Raw genomic sequence first — 25,273 nt, 5'->3', positions numbered from 1 at the left:
TTAAGAGAGATAAATCTTTAATAAACGTTTATAAAAACAAAACTAGACTGGGAAATATGTCTAAAGAATGACACCTACAAATGACAGGCATCTTGTTCTTCACAAATTGTTAATTTTAACAAACTCAGTCTATGTGACTATTTGTTTAATGCAGTAACCTTGCTAACCAGGCTGAAGTGAGGGCTAAGTGACTTATTTGTGTCCTTTGATAAAAACAAGAGCATGCTCTCATGACTAAGCAGAGGGAACACGATTCCCATTCCTGATCAGGTTCATCAGAGTGCACGAGCACAGAGTCCTGCACACCAGGGCATCAGGCAAAGGTGATGGAAGGCTCACTGGGCTGCCACACGCTCTCGTCGAACAAATCTTCTGGAAGTTCTTCTTCGTCTCCATCGGGAAAGTAGGTGGGGAAAGGCAGGTTCTTACAGGAGTCCTTGTATGCAGGCAGCGTAGAGTCTTTGATCTGAGAGAATAAGGAAAAAACTCTCACTCATATGTGCTACCAATTTTGGTCTGTAAAGGGACCACCGACAAAGAGTCTCCACTCTACACGTCTGAGCATGAATGCAGCCACTCCACACAGAGGCGAGAACAGCTCTTCTGCTGTATTCCTTTGTATTCTAGGAATTCTGGTTAATTGTTTTTCCTCAGTTGAATCAGCTAGCCCCTGAGAATAAAGCCACTGAAGACCACTGTGTACTTTACTGTGACCTGTAAGTCTGTATTTAACTGTCCAATAGGATGGATATTTTAAAAGTACATCTCAAGTATCTTTTATATGCATATTTATTTTTCAAATATAAAGGTCTGATACTAAATACTAAATACCTAACAACTGTCCAGTCTGCTGTGTGCTCTGTTTGCCTGATTTGTTACTCTGTTTTCTATACTTAGAATAAAATTTTGGAGGTTGAAGCTTAAAAACATGGAATTTACTCTATTTCTGTTAGTTTTAAGTCTATCAACACAAAAAGGGAAATATCGATTTTATTAAAGAAAGTAGCTGATAATGCTGGCAAGGAGCATTCTAACTGAGAAGTTAAAGACAGAGTGACATTCAGCAAAACCAAGAGAAAGAAACCCACAAGTGTTTACAGAAGCTCTGAGAACATGTTATGGCCTGAGAACTTTCAGATTATGTCTGGATTCACAGCAGGTGTCCCTTAGCAGAGGTGCTGATAAGATCCAAGATGCTCTACTTTAGTTTTGGATAATAGTACTGGGATCCTCAAAGCTTCTGTAGACTCATTCAGAGAGAAAAATATACTTATATAAACAATAAAATAGGGCTGGTTCATTTTAACAATGAGAAATAAATAATTTACTCAAAATTAGTCAGCAGCTGTTAGGAACAACTAAGTATATAAAAAGAGTTCTATTTTAATGCCCCTCATTACAATTGATCGGGAAGTGGCCAGGACGCTGCCCAGGGAACCATCACAGTCCGTTTTCTTCAATGCCTAACCTTAGGCTCAGCTTTAACTAGGAAAACACCCTAAAAGAAAACTGTGTGCTAATCTGATAAACATTGTCACATAGGATGCAAGTAGTGACTTCTCATCATGCTTACACTTTTATGTATTCACCATACCTGAGGGTTTCCTGTCTCAAAGCTCTGATCCTGTTCCCAGTATAAATGAACATATCTAATGCAGTAAGTATACAGTTCACACTGTGATCTCTAATTGTTTCTGCTGGGGCATTAGCGATGGGCTCACCTCAGCTATGAGCCCACTCACACAGCAGATCCTCGGAAGCACCCAGCTTTACCTCAGTTTATTTGGTCTACACATTAGTCTTATTTCCCTTTTCCCTTTCTCTTTAGTTCTGACAAGGACAGCAGATGTTTGGGGAGGCAGGTATGACTGAGTGATGTTTCAGTGAGACCCCAGCCTCCACTTCAGCACTTCTTGTTCTTTCCTCAAATTTCTGGAAAGACAGAGGAAGGACACTGGGCAATGGCTCCCCTCCCTGAAGCCTTCATTCCCACAGACTCATGGCTCCAGTGTGCAGCGCATTATTTCCAGTGTGTCTTTTGTTTTTACTGAGATGCTACTACAAAGAAAGCCGGGGTAGGGCACACGTGGCAGCAGAGACGCTTCTTCAGAAGCTACAGAGCAGAGAGAGCAGAGAGAATTCATGGACAGAACCCAAAACAACGAGGAGGAGAATTGTACGCACCTTTAGCAGACAGCCGTACATACCTTTACTAAGCAATTTTTATGTCCAGGCACAGAGCCATTGACATAGATTATGTTGTGCTTGGTGTTCACTCTCCACACCTGTAACAAGAAGCGAACCACCTATGAGAAATGAAGGCACCAGGAACGAGGAGACAGTGAGATAGAAGCGCTCTCCAGTTGACCACCCCAGCATGAAGGCCAAGCAGAGGCTGAAAGCTTTCAGCCCTGTGTTAGTGACTTGTGAGGACCTGCACCTCACTTTCATTCCTGCCTCTCACTTCCTGAGTGTGGCGGCTGGTGACTCCCTCAGCTCCATGGAGTCTGCTGACTGAGAAAGAGGTGCGGTCAGTTCTAGTGAGGCTACTATTACTGTTCTACACTAGCCACTGGGAATTCCTAACTCATTGAATCTAATCTCTAAATCAAGCAGGCTAAGCAGACTGCCTTTTAAAACATCTCAACAAGAAGCAAAACAAACACACAACTGGAAAGTAATAGTCAAAATTGAAATAAAATAAAATAAAATAAAATTAAAAAGACAGTAAGAAAATAAATGCCACACCGAACACCGTGACAAGTAGACAGACTTTACTGAAGTAAAATAGAAATGGTGGGAAAGAGATGCCTATTTATCTGGTAACTGACTTCAGGGTTGACTGACTGGGTTGAGGAGACTGAGCTGGTATGCCTGTGAAGGAGTCTCAGTGTGGACTTTTAGTAGGTGACTCGCATCCCATCAGGGGCCCAGAGTAAACAAAAGCGGCTGAGAGAAGTATCTCCCCTCTGTCCTGGAAATCTGTCCCAGCCCCTCAACTCCTGTCTCTCTGCACCTAGGACGCAGGGTCCATCTGTGCTTGGGCTTTAGTCTTCGGACTTCTGCTCCAGCCTGAGAACTCCCATCACTGGGCTTGCTGGCTGAGGCTTTGGAGTGAGTCAAGGCCCCAGCCTGGAGGCAGCCCACAGTGGGTTTCTCAGCATCCATATAACAACCAGAAGGGAACCCCAGAACCATCCTTTCATGGATCCATCAGACTGTCCACTCAGTCACACATCCACCCACTCAGCCAAATAGTGTTCCCCCTGCCAGAACCCTGATATAATTATAAAAAAAAAATATTCAGAATCTATACATTTTATGTGTGAATAAAAATTCCGGGTGTTGTTGCTATGGCAGCTTATTTTGTTCTTTCTATGCTTTGAGCTATAGACATATAAATATATGCATGTCTGTTGTTTTAATGGAAGTATAAGCATATAGAAGCCCAGTACAGTACAACTCATTCCATTCTTTTGAATGACTCTAATTCCACATCTACAACTTAACCCCACACCCTACACCTTTAACAGTTACAAAGCACCCTTGTTCAGGACACACACACACACACACACACACACACACACACACACACATACACACACACACACAGTGCACACTCTGGCCTTTGCATGTAAACTTACATTAGCACTTTACAGACTTACTTTCAGTCCATACACCGTCCTGTTTTGGTTTCCCATTCGCCCGGGCATTTTAGTTCCAGGCCAGACTCTGGCAATATCCTGAATAACAAAAGACAAAGTTCACATTTACAGTAACTTTGATTCCAAGGATGTATAAGGCACAATGGTTCTCTCTACTGCTAGTACTCTCTCTTGATGGTTAATCTGCAATCTGACTTGAAAGTGGATGTAAGTCCAGCTTCTCTCAAGCATCCACCATTTGATCTGTATCCACTGACAATGCTGGCGGAACTCATCATCTGCAACAGTCACCAGGCAGCAGGATGCCCTTGCTCTGACTACAGGAATTAGCCAGCTGGCAGGAAGGATGTCCCATTTTGTTCTCTTTTTTATACTCATACTCATGGATGCAATTCACTTATATCAGCAGGAACCCCTTCTCTTTGGGGGGTAAGCAGTTACTGCTTGTTCCTGAGAGAAGGCTACATAGCTCAGGCTGGCCTTGAACTCTTGATCCTCTTGCCTCAGCTTCTGTACTCCATGAATTTTCAGCTGTAAGCCACAATTGTCTCAGCTCTGCTAAATGGGAAGCTCCTTAAGCAGGCGTCTGTGTCTCCTTCCCATGTCTAAGCACTTCCTGGTTTTCCTGTCTAGGGCATCTTGGGTTCACTGTGTCCTTCCAGTGCTGGAGTTTTAAATAACCCAACCACTGCAGGGCTTCCTGTCTGTGGGGCAGGATGCTTAGACCACACCCTGCACTCTAGGCATACCCACTGCACTGGAGCACTTCTGTAGGTCACTGCAGCAGGCAAAGTAAAAAAACGGACAGACAGACACTCATGAATACACACACACAAGGCTGGGGCAGACTGATGACACAGGATTCGAGGTTCACTCTAACCCCCCCTCCCCCTTCCACACCATAACATTCTTCTCTAACGGAGGAACATGATTCTTGGCTTCCATCACCAATATACCTATTTTTCCTGCTCAATCCTACAATTCACAGAAAATTATTTATGAATTGCTGCCATCAGTGCAAAAAGCAAATCTAAATGTAACATTTGTATGTGTTTGCTGTGTATGATTTTCCTTCCTTCTGTATCTGTGCATGTGTGTACTGTGTCGTGCCTCTACACATGTGCTGTAACATCCCTTGGGGCTGGAGCATGGGCACTTGCTGGACATTCACATTATTACTCGGGTGCTGAATTCTCACTGCTGCTCAGCAATCCCTCATCTGCCCCAGCCCAAAGAGCACATGTTTACCCTTACACTCACGGTAGGTAACCAGGCAGCTATGTTAAAATACCTGACTTAGTTACTCTTCCCTCCTCTTCAGTGTGGCTGCGAGTCAAGTCAGCTGAAACACTCAAGCTCATTTCCTAATTATATCTCATGTTGCATTTACTCCCCTCAAACGTGAACAAAAGGTTTTGATTTTGAAATTGTAAACCATTAGCAAGGCTCCAGGGGTAAACACTACAGCATACAAAGAGCATCTTCCACTGAGCCTGCCCACCATCACCTGGAGGTAGGCAGTCTCACTGCATCTTCCCAGCCCTTCTACTAGTGAGGACGAACCAAACACACACACACACACACACACACTGAGTCTGCTGCAAGTCACCACTGTTTCCTAAAGGTCTCACCCATTTTTCTTCTAAGAAAATGCTTTTTTTAAAGAGATACCAGTTTAACCTACCCAAACCCCTGTGGGCATCCATGTTTGCTATTACAAGTAACAAGGCAGGAGCACCTCGTGCCTTGCCCTGGGGAGAACACACTTAGGGCAAAGCCAGAAGAAGCTCTGTGGTGTGGAAGGAAACGCCTGCAGTTTCCCCTTCATCAGGGCAGCATGCTTCCGGGCACCCATCATGGATTTTGACCCTATTTCCTGGCCGCCTTGTGAACAGACCTCTCTTTAGTTCTCAGGAGACAGTGTGACAAAAATTCAGCAACTTGGAACACAATCTGGTAGGTTAGGGACAGAAGCTGTGATGTGCTTTATTGTGAGAAGAACGGAGTGTGTGACCTCAGCCACCAGCAGAGGCATTCTTACTGCAGTACTGCTTACTTCTGTTTCTGTCAATGACTCCCCTTCCTATACGCTATCCTTGACAATCTGAAACAACTGCTTCCTTCAGAGCAAAACTAGTATGTGAGGTGGCAGCCACCTTCAGTTGCTGTAATAATTTAGATGGGACACCGGGGAAGACAGGAACAGAGAGTGCTGCCCACATGTACTCATGCACTAGAAAAATGGGTGAGGCCAGGCCCACGGAAGACTGACAGCTACCAGGACCTCCAAGGCTGAGGCAAGCAGAGTCCTGCAAGATCTTGGCTAACCTGGGCTATAGAACGAGCCCCAGCCCAAGTCCTACCTCCTTCAGTGAGCTCCACTATTTATACTCACCCCAGTTGAGATAGCGCCAGGTCTCCTGTGAGTCTTTGTTTGACCGTGAGAAGCAGGTTGGCCTTTAAATCCCCATCTTTTCATGACGCCCTGAAAACCTTTACCAATACTGGGGAGAAAAGTTAGAATTTACATAATGAATGGAGTATAAAATATATCTGATACTTTTTGACAGCACTTTGGAGTTCTAACATTACTTCTTATCTAAATAACCAGAAAAGGCCATACCAGCCAAACTGCAAATGAACATTTCTTTGTCTGTCTTGGTTTGCACCTCCCGCTGGAACCTAGCTCTGTATAAAATGTTATGTCAAGACTGTAAGACAACAGCAAGCTAGGTGTGGGGAATTTACCTATGAAGTTCACCCTCATAATCTCGGGATGCTAGCAAAGCTCTGGAAGCTTCATCTCATAACAAGCATGGCCAGCAGCAGTCAGCAGGACGGAGCCTAGAGACTCCCTCCCCAGGGCTGATGCTGGGCTTAACCCTCTTCCCAGGAGCCTGGGACTGACTGGGTTCAATGACTACAATATGCTGAGATGAGATGTCCATGTGAGCCTTGCTTATAAGAGGCCCTTCTCTGGTACTCTCTCTCTCTTTTCCTAGGCACTACAAGCGCAGTTTTCAGTATATGAGCACTCCTATGGATCACAAAGTAACAAGATTTGTTCCAGGCAACAGCAGGGCCCTGCTGCTGTCAACAACTATGCTAGTAAGCTTGGAGGCAACTTTTCTCTAGTCAGGACCCAATGTGACTATGGCCTGGGAGAGACCCTCAGCCAGATGCAGTTAGGCAAGTGTGCTCAATTTCTAACCACAGACACTGAGGTTGCAACTGTGTGAGGACAACGAGTCAGAAAGCAACAGCTAGTACACAAATCAGAACACTGAATAAATAAACCTCTAGATGCTGGGCAAGTAGCTTTAGATGGCACCAGATGGATCCTGACCTGTGGTGAATAGGAAGCTAGTGGAAAAGCAAAAGTAGAAAAAGGCAGTCTCTTAACAACTTAAATATTATTTTTTAGATGAATATACTTTATTGCAGAGTCTGTTAGCTTGAGAAACAAGCTAACACCATCAAGTTTAAACATTACTAAAGGCTATCTCTGAATGTCAAGTGCATCCCTCCAAATGATCCTGTGCAGGAGCAGGGGACTTGTAGATCTACTACAGGCATCATCTATGTGCTCTTAAAGTGCAGCTTTTCTTCACCTTTCACTAGACAATAGCAATATAATTTAACGTAATGCAGTGTAGTTATGATTAGATGCGCACTGTTCAGATCAATTAGAGCACAGCATGAAAACCATGCTGCTCCCCCAGAACCTTGCTATGTGCTTATTAAGAAAGAATTCTCAGACAGGATGGACTTGGATAACAGTTTTAGATAAATCAAGGACTTAACATAAAAACAACTCTAAGTTATACACAGACCCCCTCAGGCGTATACTTTCTCACTCCTCAATAACTAAGGGAAAAAAGAGCATTCCTATCACAATAGGAACATATATTCAATGGAAAAATTACTGCAAATCCTATAGAGAGCTGAACACCGAAGAGAAGCTATAAGAATCAAATACTGAAACTATGCTTCAGAAATTATTAATATTTACACTTAACAATGAAGTTCAGTGCATACTTGCAAAGTAATGTAAAAAGCTTAGCAATTTAAAAATAAAGAGAAATAAGTGAAGAGTAATTTGGAAGTCTTCCATCATTTAGCAAGTAGCACCTAAGAGCAGAAGGGTGGGACCAACAGTGCCATCTTGAAGAAACAAGCTTTAAAAGGACCACCTTTGCACACTGGCCGCCTTCTGAGTTCTCAAACTGATTATCTGCCTTAAAAAGTCAGCGTGAGAGCATGCACCAGAAAAACCGCAAGCAGGTAAATTACAGACGATAATTGAGCTCATTTCAGAGTAAATGATTACAAGATGAAAGCGGTACCCTGAAAGTGCTAATTATGTGTCAGCTAATTGCAGATTGTTTTTCAGTCTGGGTCTGGAACACTTCATGAGCCCCACTGTGTACATCGGGAACCTCTTCAGTAAATAACTTCTAAACAAAAGGCGAAAACACAAGAGACACGACAATTATGGGCTTAATTCGGGATGCGGAGGCCAGGGTGCACCTGTTGCTCGCGGAGGCACAGGTAGCCAGCGTCTCACTTCTCCAGCTGCTAACCAACTCAGAACAAAGGTGAACCAGGAGTGGAGCGAGGGATGAACTCATCTTCACTTAGCTTAGCCCTTAAAAGTGTAAGTTACAGAAAAGTACACCAAGGCAGATGCCCAGCTCCTCCCCCTCCCCCACTGTGGGGCTTTGCTTGCCTGCTTGTTTGTCTGAGACAGGCAATTGCCCTGGCTGGCCTACAGTGTACTGTCTCACAGGCCGGCTTAGAACTCATGCAATCCTCCTGTCTCCCACAGGACTGACTTTGCAGGTGTGCACCACTCTTCCTAGCTACCCAGTGTAGCTTAACTAATGGCTGCAGAAAGAAATCAAGTGAAAATTCAAGCCAGGGAGAATGCAACTTTAGACATTCCAACGTTAGTAAGGCTTATCTGAAAATGAGGACAACACAAATGAATTTATTTAGATGCTTGGACTGTTTAAAGGTCTCACTAACTTAGAAAACCTGCCGCTGTTCCTTGGCCCGTGTTCTCTTATGGGCTGCATACAGGGCAGAGATCATTTAGCCCACGGCCCAGCCTAAAGAAGTGAGCCTAACACCCATCACTGCCACTGTCATGCTGTGGGGAAAAAGGAAAAGGGGAAGAAAGGTTCAGAGCAGTGGTTTTCACCCTGTGAGTCCTGACCCCAGGGGTCATACAAACCTTCCACAGGGGTCACATATCAGATATCCTGCACATCAAACATTTACATTACGATTCATACCAGTAGCAAAATTACAGTTATGAAACAGAGAGGAAATAGGTTTATGGGGGGGGGGGAGGGGGGGTCACCACACCATGAGGCACTGCATTAAAGGACCCCAGAATTAGGGGGTGAGAGCCACTGCTCTAAAGGCTCGATCAGTAACTGTAATGCATAACTTACTATTTCCCAACTCATCCCATTCATCTCTAGAGGCCACTAGATTTTCATCTCCTTGTCATATCATGACGACAGCACAAATATCGACAACATACATGGTTTTAAATCAAATTATCAGATACTTCTTTACACAGTATGGCAGGGACAAGCATGTCTGAGGTGAGGAGAGATGAGAAAGCTGCTCTGCTCAGAACCATCTCTGCCCAGTTCTCTTAGGACACCTCTATAATCCCGCCCCCAAGTCCTGTCCTTTCCACTGGCTTCAGTGATATCTCTCCTGTTCTTCCTTCTCTTTTCTCATCAAACTAACCATAAACCTTTACAATCTATTTTCTTCTTCAATTAGTCTCTGGGAACTTTTCTGAGATTAATCTAATCCAAAAATGCAAATGGATTTTAGTAAAATAATTTTTATTATGAAATCATTGCACATACTGAAGAACAGACTATAAGGAAGCCCAAGCATCCACCACTGACCACCAACTCCAGGCCTGCCCTGTCTCATCTTGTTTCTCTTGCTCTGCAGCTCCAATAGGGTACTGAAAAACCATCTCCATCATGAATATAGCAGTATGGAAAGCTAAGGACACTTTTAAACTACAAACCACAATATGGTTACCATAGTCTTTAAAAAGTAAATGACTCTTTAGTATCAATATGCAGCCAGTGTTCAGAGGCCCATGCCCTCCTGTGAAAACATGGCTGTCCTCTGTCCCTCTCTGGAGTCTCCCTTCCTCTCTGCCACCAACGTTCACTTTGTCATTTCCTTAATCTTTGAGACACCCTTCCTCCCTAATGCCTCATGTACAGGCCCTCTGAGCATCTGCTTCTGCTTCTCTTACTACTGTTTAAGCCACAGACTGGCATGTTAGCATGCTCTGAGCACCTGCTTTTGTGAGTCCTTTTACTGGGGTATAGAAATGTGCATTCAGGCTGGGCAGTGGTGGTGCATGTCTTTAGTCCTTTAATCCCAGCACTTGGAAGACAGAAATAGATGAATTTGTGAGCTCAAGGCCAGCCCTGTTAACAAAGTGAGTTCCAGGAGAGCCAGAACTACACAGAGAAACCCAGAAGTCATCTTTTGGGGCTGGAGAGATAGCTTGGTGGTAAGAGCACCAGCTGCTCTTCCCAAAAACCTGGGTTCAATTCCCAGCACTGTCATGGTAGCTCACGCCTGCCTGTAACCCAGCTCCAAATGATTTGCTACCCTCACAGACATACATGCAGGCAAAATACCAAAATAACAAATCATTAAAATAAACAAATTTTAAAAATGTACGTTCATTTGCATGTTGACTATGTCTGTCTTAGAGCTATTGAGTCAAAAGATGTTTGATGTATAAGAACTCTTAATGAGGTCATGCCTTCTACTCCTCTTTCACAGTATGTCTTACTGAGGGTAGGACTTTCCTTTTAAACTCTAAACAGAAGGCAGCTGAGAACATGGTAATGGCAGACAACGGTCCTGAGCAGGTAGGTCCTCAGTGCCAGCCTCAAGCCAAGTGCTGGAAGCCCTTCTGCTAAAGATGAAGTATTAAGAACTAAGGAACTGCCTCGGTCACAGAGCCGTCTGAGCATGGCTTTCAGCTGTGACTCTAGGTTACCGGTTACTTAGTAATCTCCAGTCTTGTTGACCTGGGGTTTGGTTGCTTGGTAGACTTAATTTAGGAAAGCAATCACAGCCACTATGTTTAAACAATAAACCAAGATCCAACTCTAAGACTCTAAAACACTTCCTCTCAAATTAGCTTTCATCTAGAAACAACCATTCACTTTAAGTATTATTTTTTGAAATATTATCTCTTTATAATCTAACCACTCCTTGTTTCACTACATAATTTACTGCTCCGAATAGAGTAAATTGAATTTTTAAAGGATTAAAAATGGAGGACAAAGTAGAAAAGTCTGTCCCCACATCAGTCACAGGAGAAAGAAAATGAAGGGACACAGAACCTATACCTGAAAGGTGGTATCTCCATTCATAGTTAATGGGGAAAACAATTCTCTCATAGGCTCCAAAGAGCTTAAATTCAAAACAGGAAGTGCCTTCCAAATGAGGAGCATTGAGGGACATGCACTAAAGAACTTAAAGGGAAAATGAAAAACAAGCAAATACATGTGGGCTGTCCAGACATGCCATAGCCCAGGAAGACAGCACAGGGAAAAGCTGCACAGCTAAGGAGCCAACACTGCACTCCGGAGTTCAAACTGAAGTACATGCGCCCAACAATCAGCCTACAGGCATGTAAACCCTAGGGGGACAGCGGCAACATGCTAACACAGTGGCATGGTCCCTGCAAATACTCAACATAAAATTATGTGAAATCCAACTCAAGCCGGTGTCGGGGAAGTCAGTCTACACAAAGACACAGACCAGCGTACAGTGAGCTTCCACAGGGCAACCCACCTCTCATACCGAAGTTAACCGAATGCTGTGCTGCAGCCATGCAGCGGCAAGAACCTCCTCAGTGTGGTCTGCTTTCTTCCCAGCAGGCCATCACTGCTTCAATCCTAAGGAACTCGTCCCCCTAGTCATCATTTGCCATTTATCCTGGAGGCTGCCACATAACTTCAAATCATTGTTTTCTAGAAATAGAACCTTACAAAAACAAAATGAAACAAAACCCAATCAAATAAAGCCCACCCCCACCTTTCCTCTCTATCCAAGAAGACTGGAATTACCAGAAGGGGGAAAAGCCAAAGACACTCCACAGCTCAGCATCGGTATTTGAGCTGAAAGCATCCACTGAGCACAGGCTTGGAAAAACTAAGCTCTATACTAAACCAGTCACAAGCCTGGCCCCAAGTCACCTGCCGACCAAGGCATCTGACTCCATGCCTTCTCAGAGCAGCCTGTATGTCCTGCAAGGTATGGAATGGGGTTCACACAGCAGTGTATATAAACTCACAGGATTAATGCATGGCATCTTAGGACTGGTAATAATTAATAAATTTAAAAGTAAAATAATCTGGTCTGTAACCCAGAGTCTTCACTTGCTAACTAACAAAGCTCAGGAAAGCTGAAGAACAGTCTCTAAGAGACAAGAAGGAGACTTTACTGGGGAGAACAAAAGGGACAGGTTGAGAATCTCCTAAAAGCTCTTCTGACCGCCAGGCTATCCCACTTCACTTCTAGAGCTGGACAAAGAAAGGCAGCTAGCAGCTTTGGCAGTGGCCTGTGTCTGACATGAGGTGGTCATGGTGCGGAAACTCAACTGCCATCGGGTTCTTTGTAAGGAACCTGAGGCCACACTCATCAGGTTCTTGGGATGAAAACTGCTGTTTGGTCACCATCACAAAATAAATGCAAACAAACTGCCCTGTCCCAGAGTCCACAGACACCTTTATTTGTTGAAGGCTCTTGGTGCTGCTATCTTTGTAGGCATTGTCATGTGACTGAGAAAACAAACACAGAAGACTGAAGTCAGGATCCATGGTGAGAGAACAACACATAGCAACCGGGGCTTTAATTCTGGCTGTTCTAGGTTGTGTGAGTTCCATCTGCCAGCAGAATCCAGTTTGCAAGCATCTACATGGACTTGGGTACTCCACATTACAGAGCAGTAACTTCTCTAAGATCCGAAGAGCCCATGGAGTCACAGAGACACTGCTACATCTCGGGGCAGAAGTGGTTAAAATCCCCAGAATTCTAGTCCAGACTAAATGAACCACGGTCAGCATTCTGTCATGGCAGTTAAAAGGTCATCTCTACATTAGGCCCTGGGATACACGAGGGCTTCCCTTCCCCGCAGAGACTCACTACCTCACACTAAGAGTCCTGAATCATGCTCCTAAGGGGACCTGAGGTGTGGGATCTCCTTTAGTTTCTGATAAAACAACTGCAAACATGTTTTACAGTTACACTAAGAGACACTTAAACACAACAACCACTTTTACAAATAGTATAAAATCTTACAACTCCCGGTGACTAGAAAGAACCTGGAACCAAACTCCAGTAGTCACTCGGGTCGCCCACCACCCCTGCTTAGCTGTGTTTCACAATCAAATCTTGGTCTTTAAAGCAGACCTAACTGGGAAAGTACTCAAGTCATGTGATCTTCCTCTGAGCCCCAATTCTGGAAGCATACATCTCAGTTCATCTAATGTACACTTTTATATGAAACCAGTAGTCAGTGACTTTATAGACAGACGTATGTGAGCAGTCTGTCTTCATGAGCTGACTCTCGAGACTGTACTTTCACCCGCTCTGTCCTTTACCCTGTGGAGAAAAGCAAAGCAAAGGAGAACCACTGAGGACCTACGTTTTGGCTGTGACATCCACATACTGTCCAGGGCGAAAGTGAGCTGCATAAAGAGGGGTCCCTGTATGAGAAAGAACACAAGAAATCAATGTTATCTGTCAGCAACAGAAAGGACTCCATCCACAGATACTTGGCCCAGATAGCTCTCAGCAGTGCTTTCAAATGCTCACAGATCTTCAGCAATTAGGAGCATCAAAGACACCCAAACCCTAAAGCCATCTGCAAACAGGGCCTACTTAATGATGAGAAAGCTGAGGAACAAGGGGTCCCCGCCCTGTGCAAGGCTCCTGGTGCTCCAGTGAGCCTCCAGACTACTCCTGCAGGCCAGCACCTTCATGGAGCCGAGGTGGAGCTGCTCTAAATGAGTGAGTTCGTGGCAGTTACTGTCCCCTTGCTGGCAAGCAACGTTTAATGATTCCTGGTTGTTTCAGTGAAGAGGTATGCTGAATTAAAATATAGTGTCCACTTACATGAGGGGACCAGGCAGGGTTTGATGCAGTCTTTCATCATCCAGTGGATGAGGAACTGTGCCAACCTGACTCAGTCTCTCCTCTGCTGGGTATGGATTGTGGTGTATATATTCATATGGCACCTGCTCATGTCAGATTACTTCTGCTCTAGGCACAATACTGATAAAGTCTCTCTCGGTCTTTGGGTTAGACAAAACCTGTCCTTATAGATACTCAACACTTGTAAGGCTCAGCCCTGACCTCAAAAATTTGTTATCTTGGGTAAGAGTCAGCACTCTATCACCAATTAAGAGCCCTTTAAAAAACCAAACAAACAAACTAAAGATTAAAAAAAAAGATTAAAAAGAGGGACCAATGTAGCTGAGAATGAACTGGAAAGCAGGTCCTACTTTGTTTAATTAGTACAAAGAGAGGGGTTCAGTGGAGTTTAAGAGAGCATTTTCTTTCTTTCTTTCTTTTCTTTTTCTTTTTTTTTTTTTTTTTTGGTTTTTTGGTTTTTTGAGACAGGGTTTCTCTGTGTAGCCCTGGCTGTCCTGGAACTCACTTTGTAGACCAGGCTGGCCTCAAACTCAGAAATCCGCCTGCCTCTGCCTCTGTCTCCCAAGTGCTGGGATTTAAGGCGTGCTCCACCATGCCTAGCTGAGAGCATTTTCGTTAAGGTAAGATTAATCCAGGTTTGTAAAGGGGATTTAAATAGGGACTTCATCCTATGTATGCCAAAATATCACATTATACTCTATAAAATAAATACAAATGATTTATCCATCAACAATATTAATTTAAAAAAAAAAGAAAAATTAAGGGATTATAGAGACCTCATTTTTGTAAGGCTGAACAACTCAAACTGCAATGTGACCATCACTGACTCAGAAATGTAATTTAATATGGTTAGAACTCCAGCAAAAATTAACATGAACTTGACTTTTACAACGATCCTAAACATGAACAGAGGGCCTGGACAAATTACATCTGCCAATATCAAAGTGGATACTTAACTTTTCTTCAGAACAAAGTATTTCAGAACAATTCCTTTATATTTAAAGTGGAATACTGTTATAAATCAGACCAATAAATGATACAAGACTTATACTAATTTTATAATTCAAAATTACTTTGCCTTCAAGTTAAGAAATTTAAACTTAAAAAATTTCACTATCTTTTTGCTGCAATGTAAGTTTAAATACCATGGAGCTCTCCTGAAGGCCGAACATCCACAGGAATCAGTATAATCACATGCCAAGTCCTTAAGCTGACATTCCATGCACGGGAGATAACTAACTCTCCCAGGGCTACGTCTGAGGCTCTTTTTGAGGCTGCATTTCTCTCTTCAGGGAGTATAGCTGTTCCTAGCAGAGCCCTAGCCTGCAACCATGAACACACTTTGAAGCTAGGGCGCCTACTTGGAGAGGCTCTTTATAAACGTGTCACTCCCCACATTTGCACCAGAGTTCCTCCCTCTCAGGGAAAACAAAGAGGTTCCTACAGCTTCCCCCTACCAGAAACAAAGACTGTTTGTTCCCAGTGATTAAATCAGATAGGTTTTATATTTAAAAATACATGCTTGGGACTTTGTGTTTTGTTTAGCTTTACTGAAAGGGCTGACATTAAACAAACCACATATTTGGTATTTTTACCTCCCTCCTCTCCCGACCTCAGATTACCTGGCTTAATTACAGCGTTATCTGTCACATGAAAGATTTTATGTATCTGTTTTGGTGGCAGTCCAAGATCTCGGTAAAATTCCAATCTAGAGTCAGGTTTCTAGAGGGAAAAGCAGCACATTGTGATGCATGAAACAGCACAAATGACCTGAGTGCAGAGCCCCAAACCAAATTACACACACACAGAAAAATAGAAAAATCAAAGCATACTTTATTCCCTACTGAATCAACACCATCTAATTCCCACTGCTTAAGGGAGATGAGATTATATCTAAACTAATTATCCACGTAAGAGCAAATCACCTTGCTGCTTACATCCAACCATGTGCACAAGTCTCAGCCTGGCCGCCCTTGCCCTTGCTGGTTTGAAAGCCATCCACACTGGCCTCAGGTCCTCTGTCTACACTAGTCTCCTTCTTCACAGAATGTTTCCAATAGATTTTCAGATGAGCTGCTCTCTAACTCAGGCCTCCCGGTTTACTGTCCAAAAGAACCATTTTGTCATCCTATTTTTCTTATTCCTTAGACCATTTATCTACATCCACTGTGATACATACTACAGTCTTTTTTTATTGCTAAATCATCTATACCTGCAGCTCAGTGGATTGTATCCTGAATGCAGTGAACACTGCTGCTCTAATGGGGCTATTCAGTGAACACTGCTGTTCTAATGGATTTGAGCAGTGAACGCTGCTGCTCTAATGGGGCTGTGCAGTGAACACTGCTGCTCTAATGGGTTTGAGCAGAGTGAACACTGCTGCTCTAATGGGGGCTGTGCAGTGAACACTGCTGCTCTAATGGGGCTGAGCAGTGAACACTGCTGCTCTAATGGGTTTGAGCAGAGTGAACGCTGCTGCTCTAATGGGGCTGTGCAGTGAACACTGCTGCTCTAATGGGGCTGAGCAGTGAACACTGCTGCTCTAATGGGTTTGAGCAGAGTGAACACTGCTGCTCTAATGGGTTTGAGCAGAGTGAACACTGCTGCTCTAATGGGGCTATTCAGTGAACACTGCTGCTCTAATGGGGCTGTGCAGTGAACACTGCTGCTCTAATGGGTTTGAGCAGTGAACACTGCTGCTCTAATGGGGCTATTCAGTGAACACTGCTGCTCTAATGGGGCTGTGCAGTGAACACTGCTGCTCTAATGGGTTTGAGCAGAGTGAACACTGCTGCTCTAATGGGGCTATTCAGTGAACACTGCTGCTCTAATGGGGCTATTCAGTGAACGCTGCTGTTCTAATGGGTTTGAGCAGTGAACACTGCTGCTCTAATGGGGCTGAGCAATGAACACTGCTGCTCTGAGGGGGCTGAGCAGTGAACACTGCTGCTCTGAGGGGGCTGAGCAGTGAACACTGCTGCTCTGAGGGGGCTGAGCAGTGAACACTGCTGCTCTAATGGGGGCTGAGCAGTGAACACTGCTGCTCTGAGGGGGCTGAGCAGTGAACACTGCTGCTCTAATGGGGCTGTGCAGTGAACACTGCTGCTCTAATGGGGCTGAGCAGTGAACACTGCTGCTCTAATGGGGCTGAGCAGTGAACACTGCTGCTCTGAGGGGGCTGAGCAGTGAACACTGCTGCTCTGAGGGGGCTGAGCAGTGAACACTGCTGCTCTAATGGGGCTGAGCAGTGAACACTGCTGCTCTGAGGGGGCTGAGCAGTGAACACTGCTGCTCTAGTGGGGCTGAGCAGTGAACACTGCTGCTCTGAGGGGGCTGAGCAATGAACACTGCTGCTCTGAGGGGGCTGAGCAGTGAACACTGCTGCTCTAATGGGGCTGAGCAGTGAACACTGCTGCTCTAATGGGGCTGAGCAGTGAACACTGCTGCTCTGAGGGGGCTGAGCAGTGAACACTGCTGCTCTGAGGGGGCTGAGCAGTGACCACTTTTCTCTCGAGAAGCTATTGTTCCCTCTCTTCCCTCCAAAAGACAGATCCTATCATCCTTTGCCCTTCCCCTTCTCGCTTGCTGAGAACTCCTACACCCTTTCTCACCTTCCTTCTCACTCATGTCTGCAAGATAAAAGAGGCTTTCCATACAAGTCTGTGTCTTGAGATTACTTTCTTGTGTTTCAAATTCAAATGTACTTGGTTTAAGTTTTCAAAATTGCTTTCAACATTTACATAGCTCAGTTGATTTATCAAGCACAATGTTATTTTGTTACCATAGACTTTGAGTATTCCAAGAAACTTCTGAGAAGAAACCCTTATGTTTTGATATGTTTTGATACAAAATAGCTGAAATGAACATCATAGCCTACTTTAACACTAGACTCCAACATAAAAGAATTAAGACAACATATATATATCTTAATTGCTTTTCAGTTGCACTAAAATTGAATAACTGCTTCAACTAAAATCATAATCTTATAAAACTAGGTCTTAGCCATGGCACAGCCAATGCTCAGCAGAAGCGACAGCAGAAGTGCTCGAACAGTCTGTTCAGCCCTGCCCCCTTCCTTTCCAAACTCCCAAAGAAATGATTCAAAAAGGCAATGTAGACGGCACTGTCACACGTGGGTAGCCCCGAAGATGAAGCTGAGTCTCCTTCTGCAGAATTCCTCAGCAATTATCCTTCCTACAATGAAAACACTGCTCTGCTCCCAAGATGAATTGATTTAATCAATTTTTAGGGCCATTTAGTGTTCTTACAAAGAGACACTATGGGCCACGTCAGTTTTTATATGATACAAAAATAGCAAAAACAAAGTAGACTACTTTTTTGGGGTGTAAATTCCTTGTAGATTAAAAAACAGTTCTAGCCTTATTATGAATAAAACTATTTTAATCAACTTATTTTGAGTGCCCAACTATTCAATATTTGATATTCATAGGTCTTAAAAAAAAACAAAAAGCAAACTAAAAGATAAAAACAAATCCTCTATATCGTTAGTCTAATTGCAGCTCCCCTGAGGGCTAAACATGTAAGTGGCTGGTACATTTTTAGTTTGGAAAATTTCTTTCCTTTTTAAACAAAAACACTTTAATTATAAATGATGAGTGCTTCCCACACTGGCAAAGTAACTTTCTCTTTTTCTTATTAGTACACATTAGTGACACAGGGTAGTGGGTCTCACTGTGACAATCGCACATATTTTGATCACACCCATCCTCTCTAACCCCCTTCTCTCTCTAACAGACCTTTGAGAAGTGAACGCTCTTAAGGTTTACCTAGCTGAATGGCTAGCATCCCCCACAGTGTAAGACAAAGCTCGTGACCCTCCAGATCCTCACTGGGCTGCACACTCACCGCAGATAACACTGTAAGGTTATACACGTGCACACTCACCGCAGATAACACTGTAAGGTTATACACGTGCACACTCACCGCAGATAACACTGTAAGGTTATACACGTGCACACTCACCGCAGATAACACTGTAAGGTTATACACGTGCACACTCACCGCAGATAACACTGTAAGGTTATACACGTGCACACTCACCGCAGATAACACTGTAAGGTTATACACGCAGGAGAGGGGACAGCCATCTCGAGTGTGAAAGCAGAATACTAACCTTTCTGAGAAAAATGATTAGTACGTACAATGCTATTTTGCAAATACTGTTTGTGTTTGATCAATAACACATCTTCATCATTACATAAAAGGGACTATATTAAATTGTGCTCCCGAGCACATTTTCTTTAAGAGCTAAAGGATTCAGAATTGATATAAACTTCAGAACTGGAAAAGAATTTAGAGATCTCCAAATCCTATCTTTACGAGTAAAAGAAGGACGCTGAAGGGGGGTGGTGGTGAAGAGGCGCAAATGGAGGAACCCAGGATCAGCGCTCTGCCTATGCACCATGTCTTCATCATTCCTACTTAGTTTTAAAAAAACAATGTAGATTCATTTTTATATGTGTATATCTTGTCTGCATGTATGTACGTGCACCATCTACATGCCTAGAGCTTGCACAGGACAGAAGAGTGCATTAGGATGTCCTGGAACTGGAGTTACAGATGACTGTGAACCGCCATGTAGTGCTGGGAACTGAACCTGGGTCTTCTGCAAGAGCAGCTAGTGTTAACACTGGGCCATCTCTCCAGCCCTGTTTTCTGCTGTCTGAAGACTCACTTACTGATACATCTTTTAGAGTAGAATAAATTGTCCCAAATGATGGCTAATTTATAGATGTCAAGACTATAAGGTCATACATTTACAAAATTGATAATGGAAAAGACATTAGCTGTATAAAAACAAAGAAGTGACTCTCACAAGTGTCCCTTTGACACCCACTGTCGTTCTCCCACACACTGGGTGTCTCCAGTTCTGCAGCATTTATGCTGATTTATGAACTACTTCATTCATCCCTCTTAGCAGCTTGAGGGTCCCAGGGGTTAGGATCCAGAAACATGGGGTTTGTAGGGTCATGGAGTCTCTCTGTTCTTATCAGTGGTCAGCCAAGTCCTGACCAGAACATCACTCCTCTGTGCCGGAGGCTGCAGTGATTATATGTGATAATGGATGCAAAAGCCTTCACACCATGCTCCTGGCATGTAGTAAACACTCAATGAGTTAACCGTGGCAAGCACCTCCATGCCATGGACCAATCTCCTCTCAGTGACACATTCCTTCCATGAGACTCAGGAGTAAATGAACCTCCCAGTTTTGTCAGAGTAGAACCACACTCATGACGACTCACGAGGCCCTCTTGAGAGCCGTGGAGAGAGCAGACAACTACGGCACCCTGGTTAGCCCAGCTGCCGGCAGGAGCTGTCCACACCTCATGCCGAGCGAGTGTTCCAGGCTTGTTGACTCTTAGCTGTTACCCAGCCTGGGCTAGGCTGAGCTGTCCATGCTCCTGTGAGCAACCCTCACACATACTGCTCCATGTGATCCCAGTATCTCAGGGCTCACAAGCTGGGCTTTTGCTTAGCTTCTCTGCTCTGTTGTGGGTTCATTCTGAGGTGAGTTCATTCATGTCTCCATAGGAAAAGTCACACAAGAGCATGCAAGAAATATGTGCTACACGTGACAGGCAGTATGGTTACATCTTGATTTTTGCCCATGTTTATTTCATAAATGACAACAAAAACCTAAATTTGTTTGGAAATGAGTGGTGTGTTCACTCGCCCTTGAAGATATTAATTGGGGGCATTTTTCTAACAAGCTACACAGTCAGCATTCTGTTAACACTGCACTTAGGAAACAATGATCTGTTAAAAAAAAATCTGATGTGGGTTCATATGCATCCCAAACAGAAAGTTCCTTCTAAAATACGTAACAATAATTTTTATGAACTTCTGGTTTTAAGTGTAAAATTGATTTTTTTTATACAAGAAAAAAAAAGGTAAAATATCTATGTTTTTCTATGCAGGAAAGCCCTATATCAAATGAAAAAACCAAAATCAAACAAATGGACCAGGGTGTGCTGAGTATGTACAGCAGTCCAGGCAACTGGAGGAAGCTTGTTTAGTCCTTGTGATGAGGCCAACACAGGCAGTGAGTACGTTAACCTTCGATTCACCGATATACAAACACTGCGGCTCTGTGAAGTCAACCCAAAGTCTCTGCCAGCCCGCCTCTCCCCAGCCAGGCCTCGGGGTCAGTGTCAGTTTGTGACTACAGAACATCCTGCAAACATGAACGTATGTAGAGCTAAAACTAATAACATGTAGTATTTTAGGAATGAAAATATAGACTTACATAGAAGCGTGACACAGTTTTCCCACCCACTGTCAGAGCTGCGATTTTTCCATTATGGTCTTCCTTGGGAGTGTATTTTAACACATGACAGTCTTGTACCTGAAAACAAACACAAAACCTGAGCTTGTAACGTGATCCACCAGCCACAGTGAGTGCCTAGGACAGTCAGGATTACAGCAAAAATAATTATTTTTAAAGAAGAGTTATAATCCCAAGACTGTGCCTGCCTCTCCCGAATCTTCACTTCTCAAACTGTGACCCCAATCAGCATGAGCATCCCCTGGGAATACGGTACAGTGAACCCAGGTCCCAGTCCAGACTTTAAACCTCTGGCTAAGTAAGGAGAGCTGCCTTTTACTCAGCACTGCATTTGAGAAGCTCACTTTCCTGCTATGTGTAACCCCATTCACTGCCCCAGACTGTGTGAGTGGTCATCATCTACCTGTTCTCCACACTGATGAACACTTAGGAATTCTAGGTTATTAAACACCATAGTGCCTGAGACAGTGCTGAAGAAGAACCATGGCATACACCTTCCAGGACTTCCCAGAGAACCCAGCGAGACAATGACTACAGGGTTCATAGGCCTAAACTTGACACACAGTAATAAACTGCTTCTTGTGCGGTTGTACCAGTCTGCCATTATTGATCCACACTCAGACCATAATAGTTCATGAAGGCTCTGTACCTTGTTAGGATTCTAAGCGTGCACAGCTTATATTTTAACCATCATCACACCTCTGAGATTAGACCCAGGACACTGAGCTGTCCAGAATGATCTAGAGTAATGGTCTAACTTCATCTGTGCTTTCTCTACAGTGAAAGCAGTTGACAGTTTCGAGACACTGTGCACTGTCTCTAGGAGCTGACATTCGTCATCTCCTGTGTTCCTCACAGTAACAGTGTGCAGTGAGGCCTAACTTTTCCTCTTATAGAATTATATCACTTAGAGAAGAGGCTAGAGCACTCATGAACATACAAGTGGCAGAGCCAGGATTTATCCTCGGAGCCTGAGTCCTTAACCATCTCAGAATGACTGCTCTTGGTGAATAAAATGTGGTTTCCCCAGAGGAAGCAGAGTCCTCTCTGACTGTCAGCAGGGAGATCACAATCACAGTCAGGGCAAGAACAAACTACTGTGAACATGATGGGCTTGAGACACTTTCTAAGAATGAATTAAGTGGATGATCTGTGAGGCTCTATGCCACCCTACCCTGCCTAGGCATTACTCCAAGTATTCTAATCCCATTATGAGAAAACTGGTGTAGGCTAGAATCAACTTTCCTGGAACCGTCAGAAGCAAAGCTCTTTACTATTATCTGTCATATTCTTCTTTACCACACCGTTTTCTGTCTGGGATACACATTTCAACCAATGCAGGTTATGTGCACAGATCTTGGCACACACATATCCCTTATATGCATGTTTTCTTACCTGTAGTAATGTGACTGCATGCTTTTGACCATCTTTGGTCCATAAAGGCATCATGCCTAGCTTCAGGGCGATGAGGCCAACTCTGAAAGAACCTGCCAACAAATATAATATATTCAAGACTACTTACAGATGTAATTATCTTCAATTATATCAGGTACAATATACTGGTGGTTAATAAATGTTTGTAAAATTAGCAAATGTAAGATAATTCTAACATTTCAGTTTTAAAATAACAGTATTCATATAATAATAGTATTAATATATATAAGCCAGGCTAGACTTGAACTTTTGTCACTAAACAAAGCAAGTGTCTCAATAACTCCAGCGAATACACGTTCACAGGAAAAGCCCCATCCTGCTTGGTCTGGCCGCCAATGGGTTTAGTGTATCATACTACACACATGCCACAGGACATGCTGATTTTGGAACTATGCTTCCCAAACAGCACACAAGCATCCCAACTGAAAGTAGCTGTATTAATACAGGACAGTTTACACTGGATTTTCCAGCCTCTTCTTCCTGGTTTCTACCTTTCATTTTATATTCTCCGTATCTAAAGAAGACAGTATATGCAGAATGCTTCTCCTCACACCTACAAAACACCTTCCTGAGGTCCTTTCCTTATTTGCAAACAAATAAGCTGGCAGACGAAAGCAGAATGAAACAGAAATGAAAATTCAAGATGGCATATGTATAAAGCAGTCACCATTTTCATGCAATCCAGCCATACTGTAATTAAGGGGTCACATCTCAAATCCCTACGCCTCACCTGGTTCCCAGGGATGTAAAGGCCACGGCTCATCTTTCAAGGGATTCAGTTTACTTGTCAGCTGGGTTTTATTTTCATCGGAGACCAGCTGCTTAACAAACGAGAGGTTTTCTTCAGAAAGATGTTCATCCCACCAAGTACTACTCTTGCTGTGGAGATTTCTAACAAAGAACAAGATGTTCTTTCTGGAAACAAAAACAATCAAATCATTATTTCCATTTAATGTAGGGGAGGCCACAGTTAGATAATGCACTCACGGCCTCAGGGAATGGTGTGGTTTGTCCATTTCCCCCAACACTTCTTATAATAACACGGGGGCTTCTGCTTTAACCAAAAATGGTTACCCTGAAGGCTAAATTTCTTTTTTTATTAACAATAAACAATCCTACCTAACTAATAATAAACACATGAGAGGCTACTAACCCACATGAATCTGTACTTGACAGTTTTCTAATGGAGTGGCATCGCCAATGTTAACAAACTACTAAATAAGCAGTTTTAAAAACAAAACTAAAAACCACAGAACACAACCCCTGTCCAGCAAATGCACTAAGAAGGAGATTAGCAGGCTTGAGGCAAGGAAGGAAGGAAGTGTGCTTAATTTTTGCATACGGTGAGGGGTGGGATAGAACCTAAATAAACCTCTGGGCAGTCTACTTTGGTTGGCAGTGAGGAAGTTCCAGCTTAGAATTACAAGTGATTTTCTACTCATTAGCTGAGTGACTTTGGACAACCTATTTCCCTTTAGTTTCAGTTTTATCTGAAAAACTGTCACGACAGTGGTCTGCTCACGGGACACAAGGCCTAATAGGACACAATACAAACACAACGTCTAGTCCAGCACTCGCTGGTTGGAAGACATTCTTGCTGCTGCTAATAGTCGCAGCTAACCCCTAATTCCTTGAACATTAAAACAAAAACCCACTACCCCTTCAAGGCTTTAGACTGAAAGATGCTTTCTTAATCTTCTATGCTACCCCCTTGAACACATAGCCCGTTCCACTTCTAACCCTCTGCGCCAAACCAAATCTCTGTTCAAGGACAGAGTTTGAGTGGGCGGCGCCCTCCCCCCTCCCCACGCTACCCACTTTTGCCCATACCCACCTTCTCCCTAAGCCGGGGCCAGCACCTAGGCCTCCGGCGCCACAGCCCAGCACCCGGGCGCTAGCCTGCGCCAGCAGCCTCCAACCCGGCATGGAAGTGGCCGGGCAGAGCTCCGCTCGCGACACCTCCCGCCGCGCCGCCGCGAAGCTTTCAGCAAGTCCCCGACCCCAACCCCAGGAGTTGGTAGTAGCCCTGGGACAGCAGTCACGCCGTTTGTCCGCCAATGCCCTCCGCGGAGGAAAAGCACAGCCGGGCCACTTCCGGTCCGTTTCTCAAAGCGGTCCGGGTAAAGACTCCATACCTGTAACTATGGTTCCGTCTCCAAATGGCTCTACTTTGCCAATGGATTAGACAGTTGACTCTAGCGGTGGCAAAGAACGTTTGGGGCTTTAAACTTTAGGAGAATGAGACAAGAAAAGATAAAACTTTCTTTGTAAACTAAAGAAAGAGAAGTCACCTCCAATAATACTCACTGTGGGAAAACTCACTGTGCTAAGTAAGTAGCACTTTGGCAATTTTATATTGGTTAATCCCAAGAACAGCCCTTTAAAGAAGTTATTTCTATATTATAATTAAGGGAGCAAGTACTTAAAATGTATGTACATGCCAAAACCAGATGAACAGAGTTAACACTGAAATAGGACTGATGTATGCTAAGAATAAAGTGGGGTCAAAACAGAACAAAACAAAACAAAAACAACAAAACCGGACAACATGCAACTTTCGGGGCTGGAGCACAAACAGTCCCAGGCCATTCTTCAACTCATCAAAGACCTTAAACGGGAATTGTCTAGAGAGGCAGCTCAT

General features: G+C 43.8%; 1 protein-coding gene across 1 annotated transcript; it reads right to left on the bottom strand.

Moving 5' to 3' along the window:
• On the bottom strand, positions 1–24,724 carry Mrpl3 (mitochondrial ribosomal protein L3). Its single transcript, XM_021171912.3, has 10 exons — positions 24,467–24,724; positions 23,363–23,547; positions 22,594–22,685; positions 21,160–21,258; positions 15,515–15,614; positions 13,384–13,444; positions 6,061–6,169; positions 3,666–3,743; positions 2,208–2,285; positions 1–466 (listed from the first exon to the last, which is right to left on the bottom strand). Exons 1-10 carry the CDS (start codon positions 24,556–24,558, stop codon positions 314–316), a joined length of 1,047 nt encoding a protein of 348 aa, XP_021027571.1. The 5' UTR covers positions 24,559–24,724; the 3' UTR covers positions 1–313.
• Positions 24,725–25,273: the final 549 nt, after the last annotated feature.

The sequence above is a fragment of the Mus caroli genome, unplaced genomic scaffold (assembly GCF_978045245.1).
Source record: "Mus caroli unplaced genomic scaffold, Mus_caroli_1 scaffold_11, whole genome shotgun sequence".
NCBI classification, from domain to species: domain Eukaryota; kingdom Metazoa; phylum Chordata; class Mammalia; order Rodentia; family Muridae; genus Mus; species Mus caroli.
Note: the sequence above shows the minus strand (reverse complement) of the source record. Positions and strands in the feature narration are given on the sequence as shown.

Coding starts and splice junctions, on each gene's coding strand:
- Mrpl3 (XM_021171912.3), bottom strand. CDS start 24,558: ATGCCGGGTTGGAGGCTGCTGGCGCAGGCTAGCGCCCGGGTGCTGGGC. Junction 15,615..21,159: donor AAACTGTGTCACGCTTCTAT/GTAAGTCTATAT, acceptor TTTTCCCTCTAG/AAACCTGACTCTAGATTGGA. Junction 6,170..13,383: donor GTGGATGTCACAGCCAAAAC/GTAGGTCCTCAG, acceptor TTTTCTCCCCAG/TATTGGTAAAGGTTTTCAGG.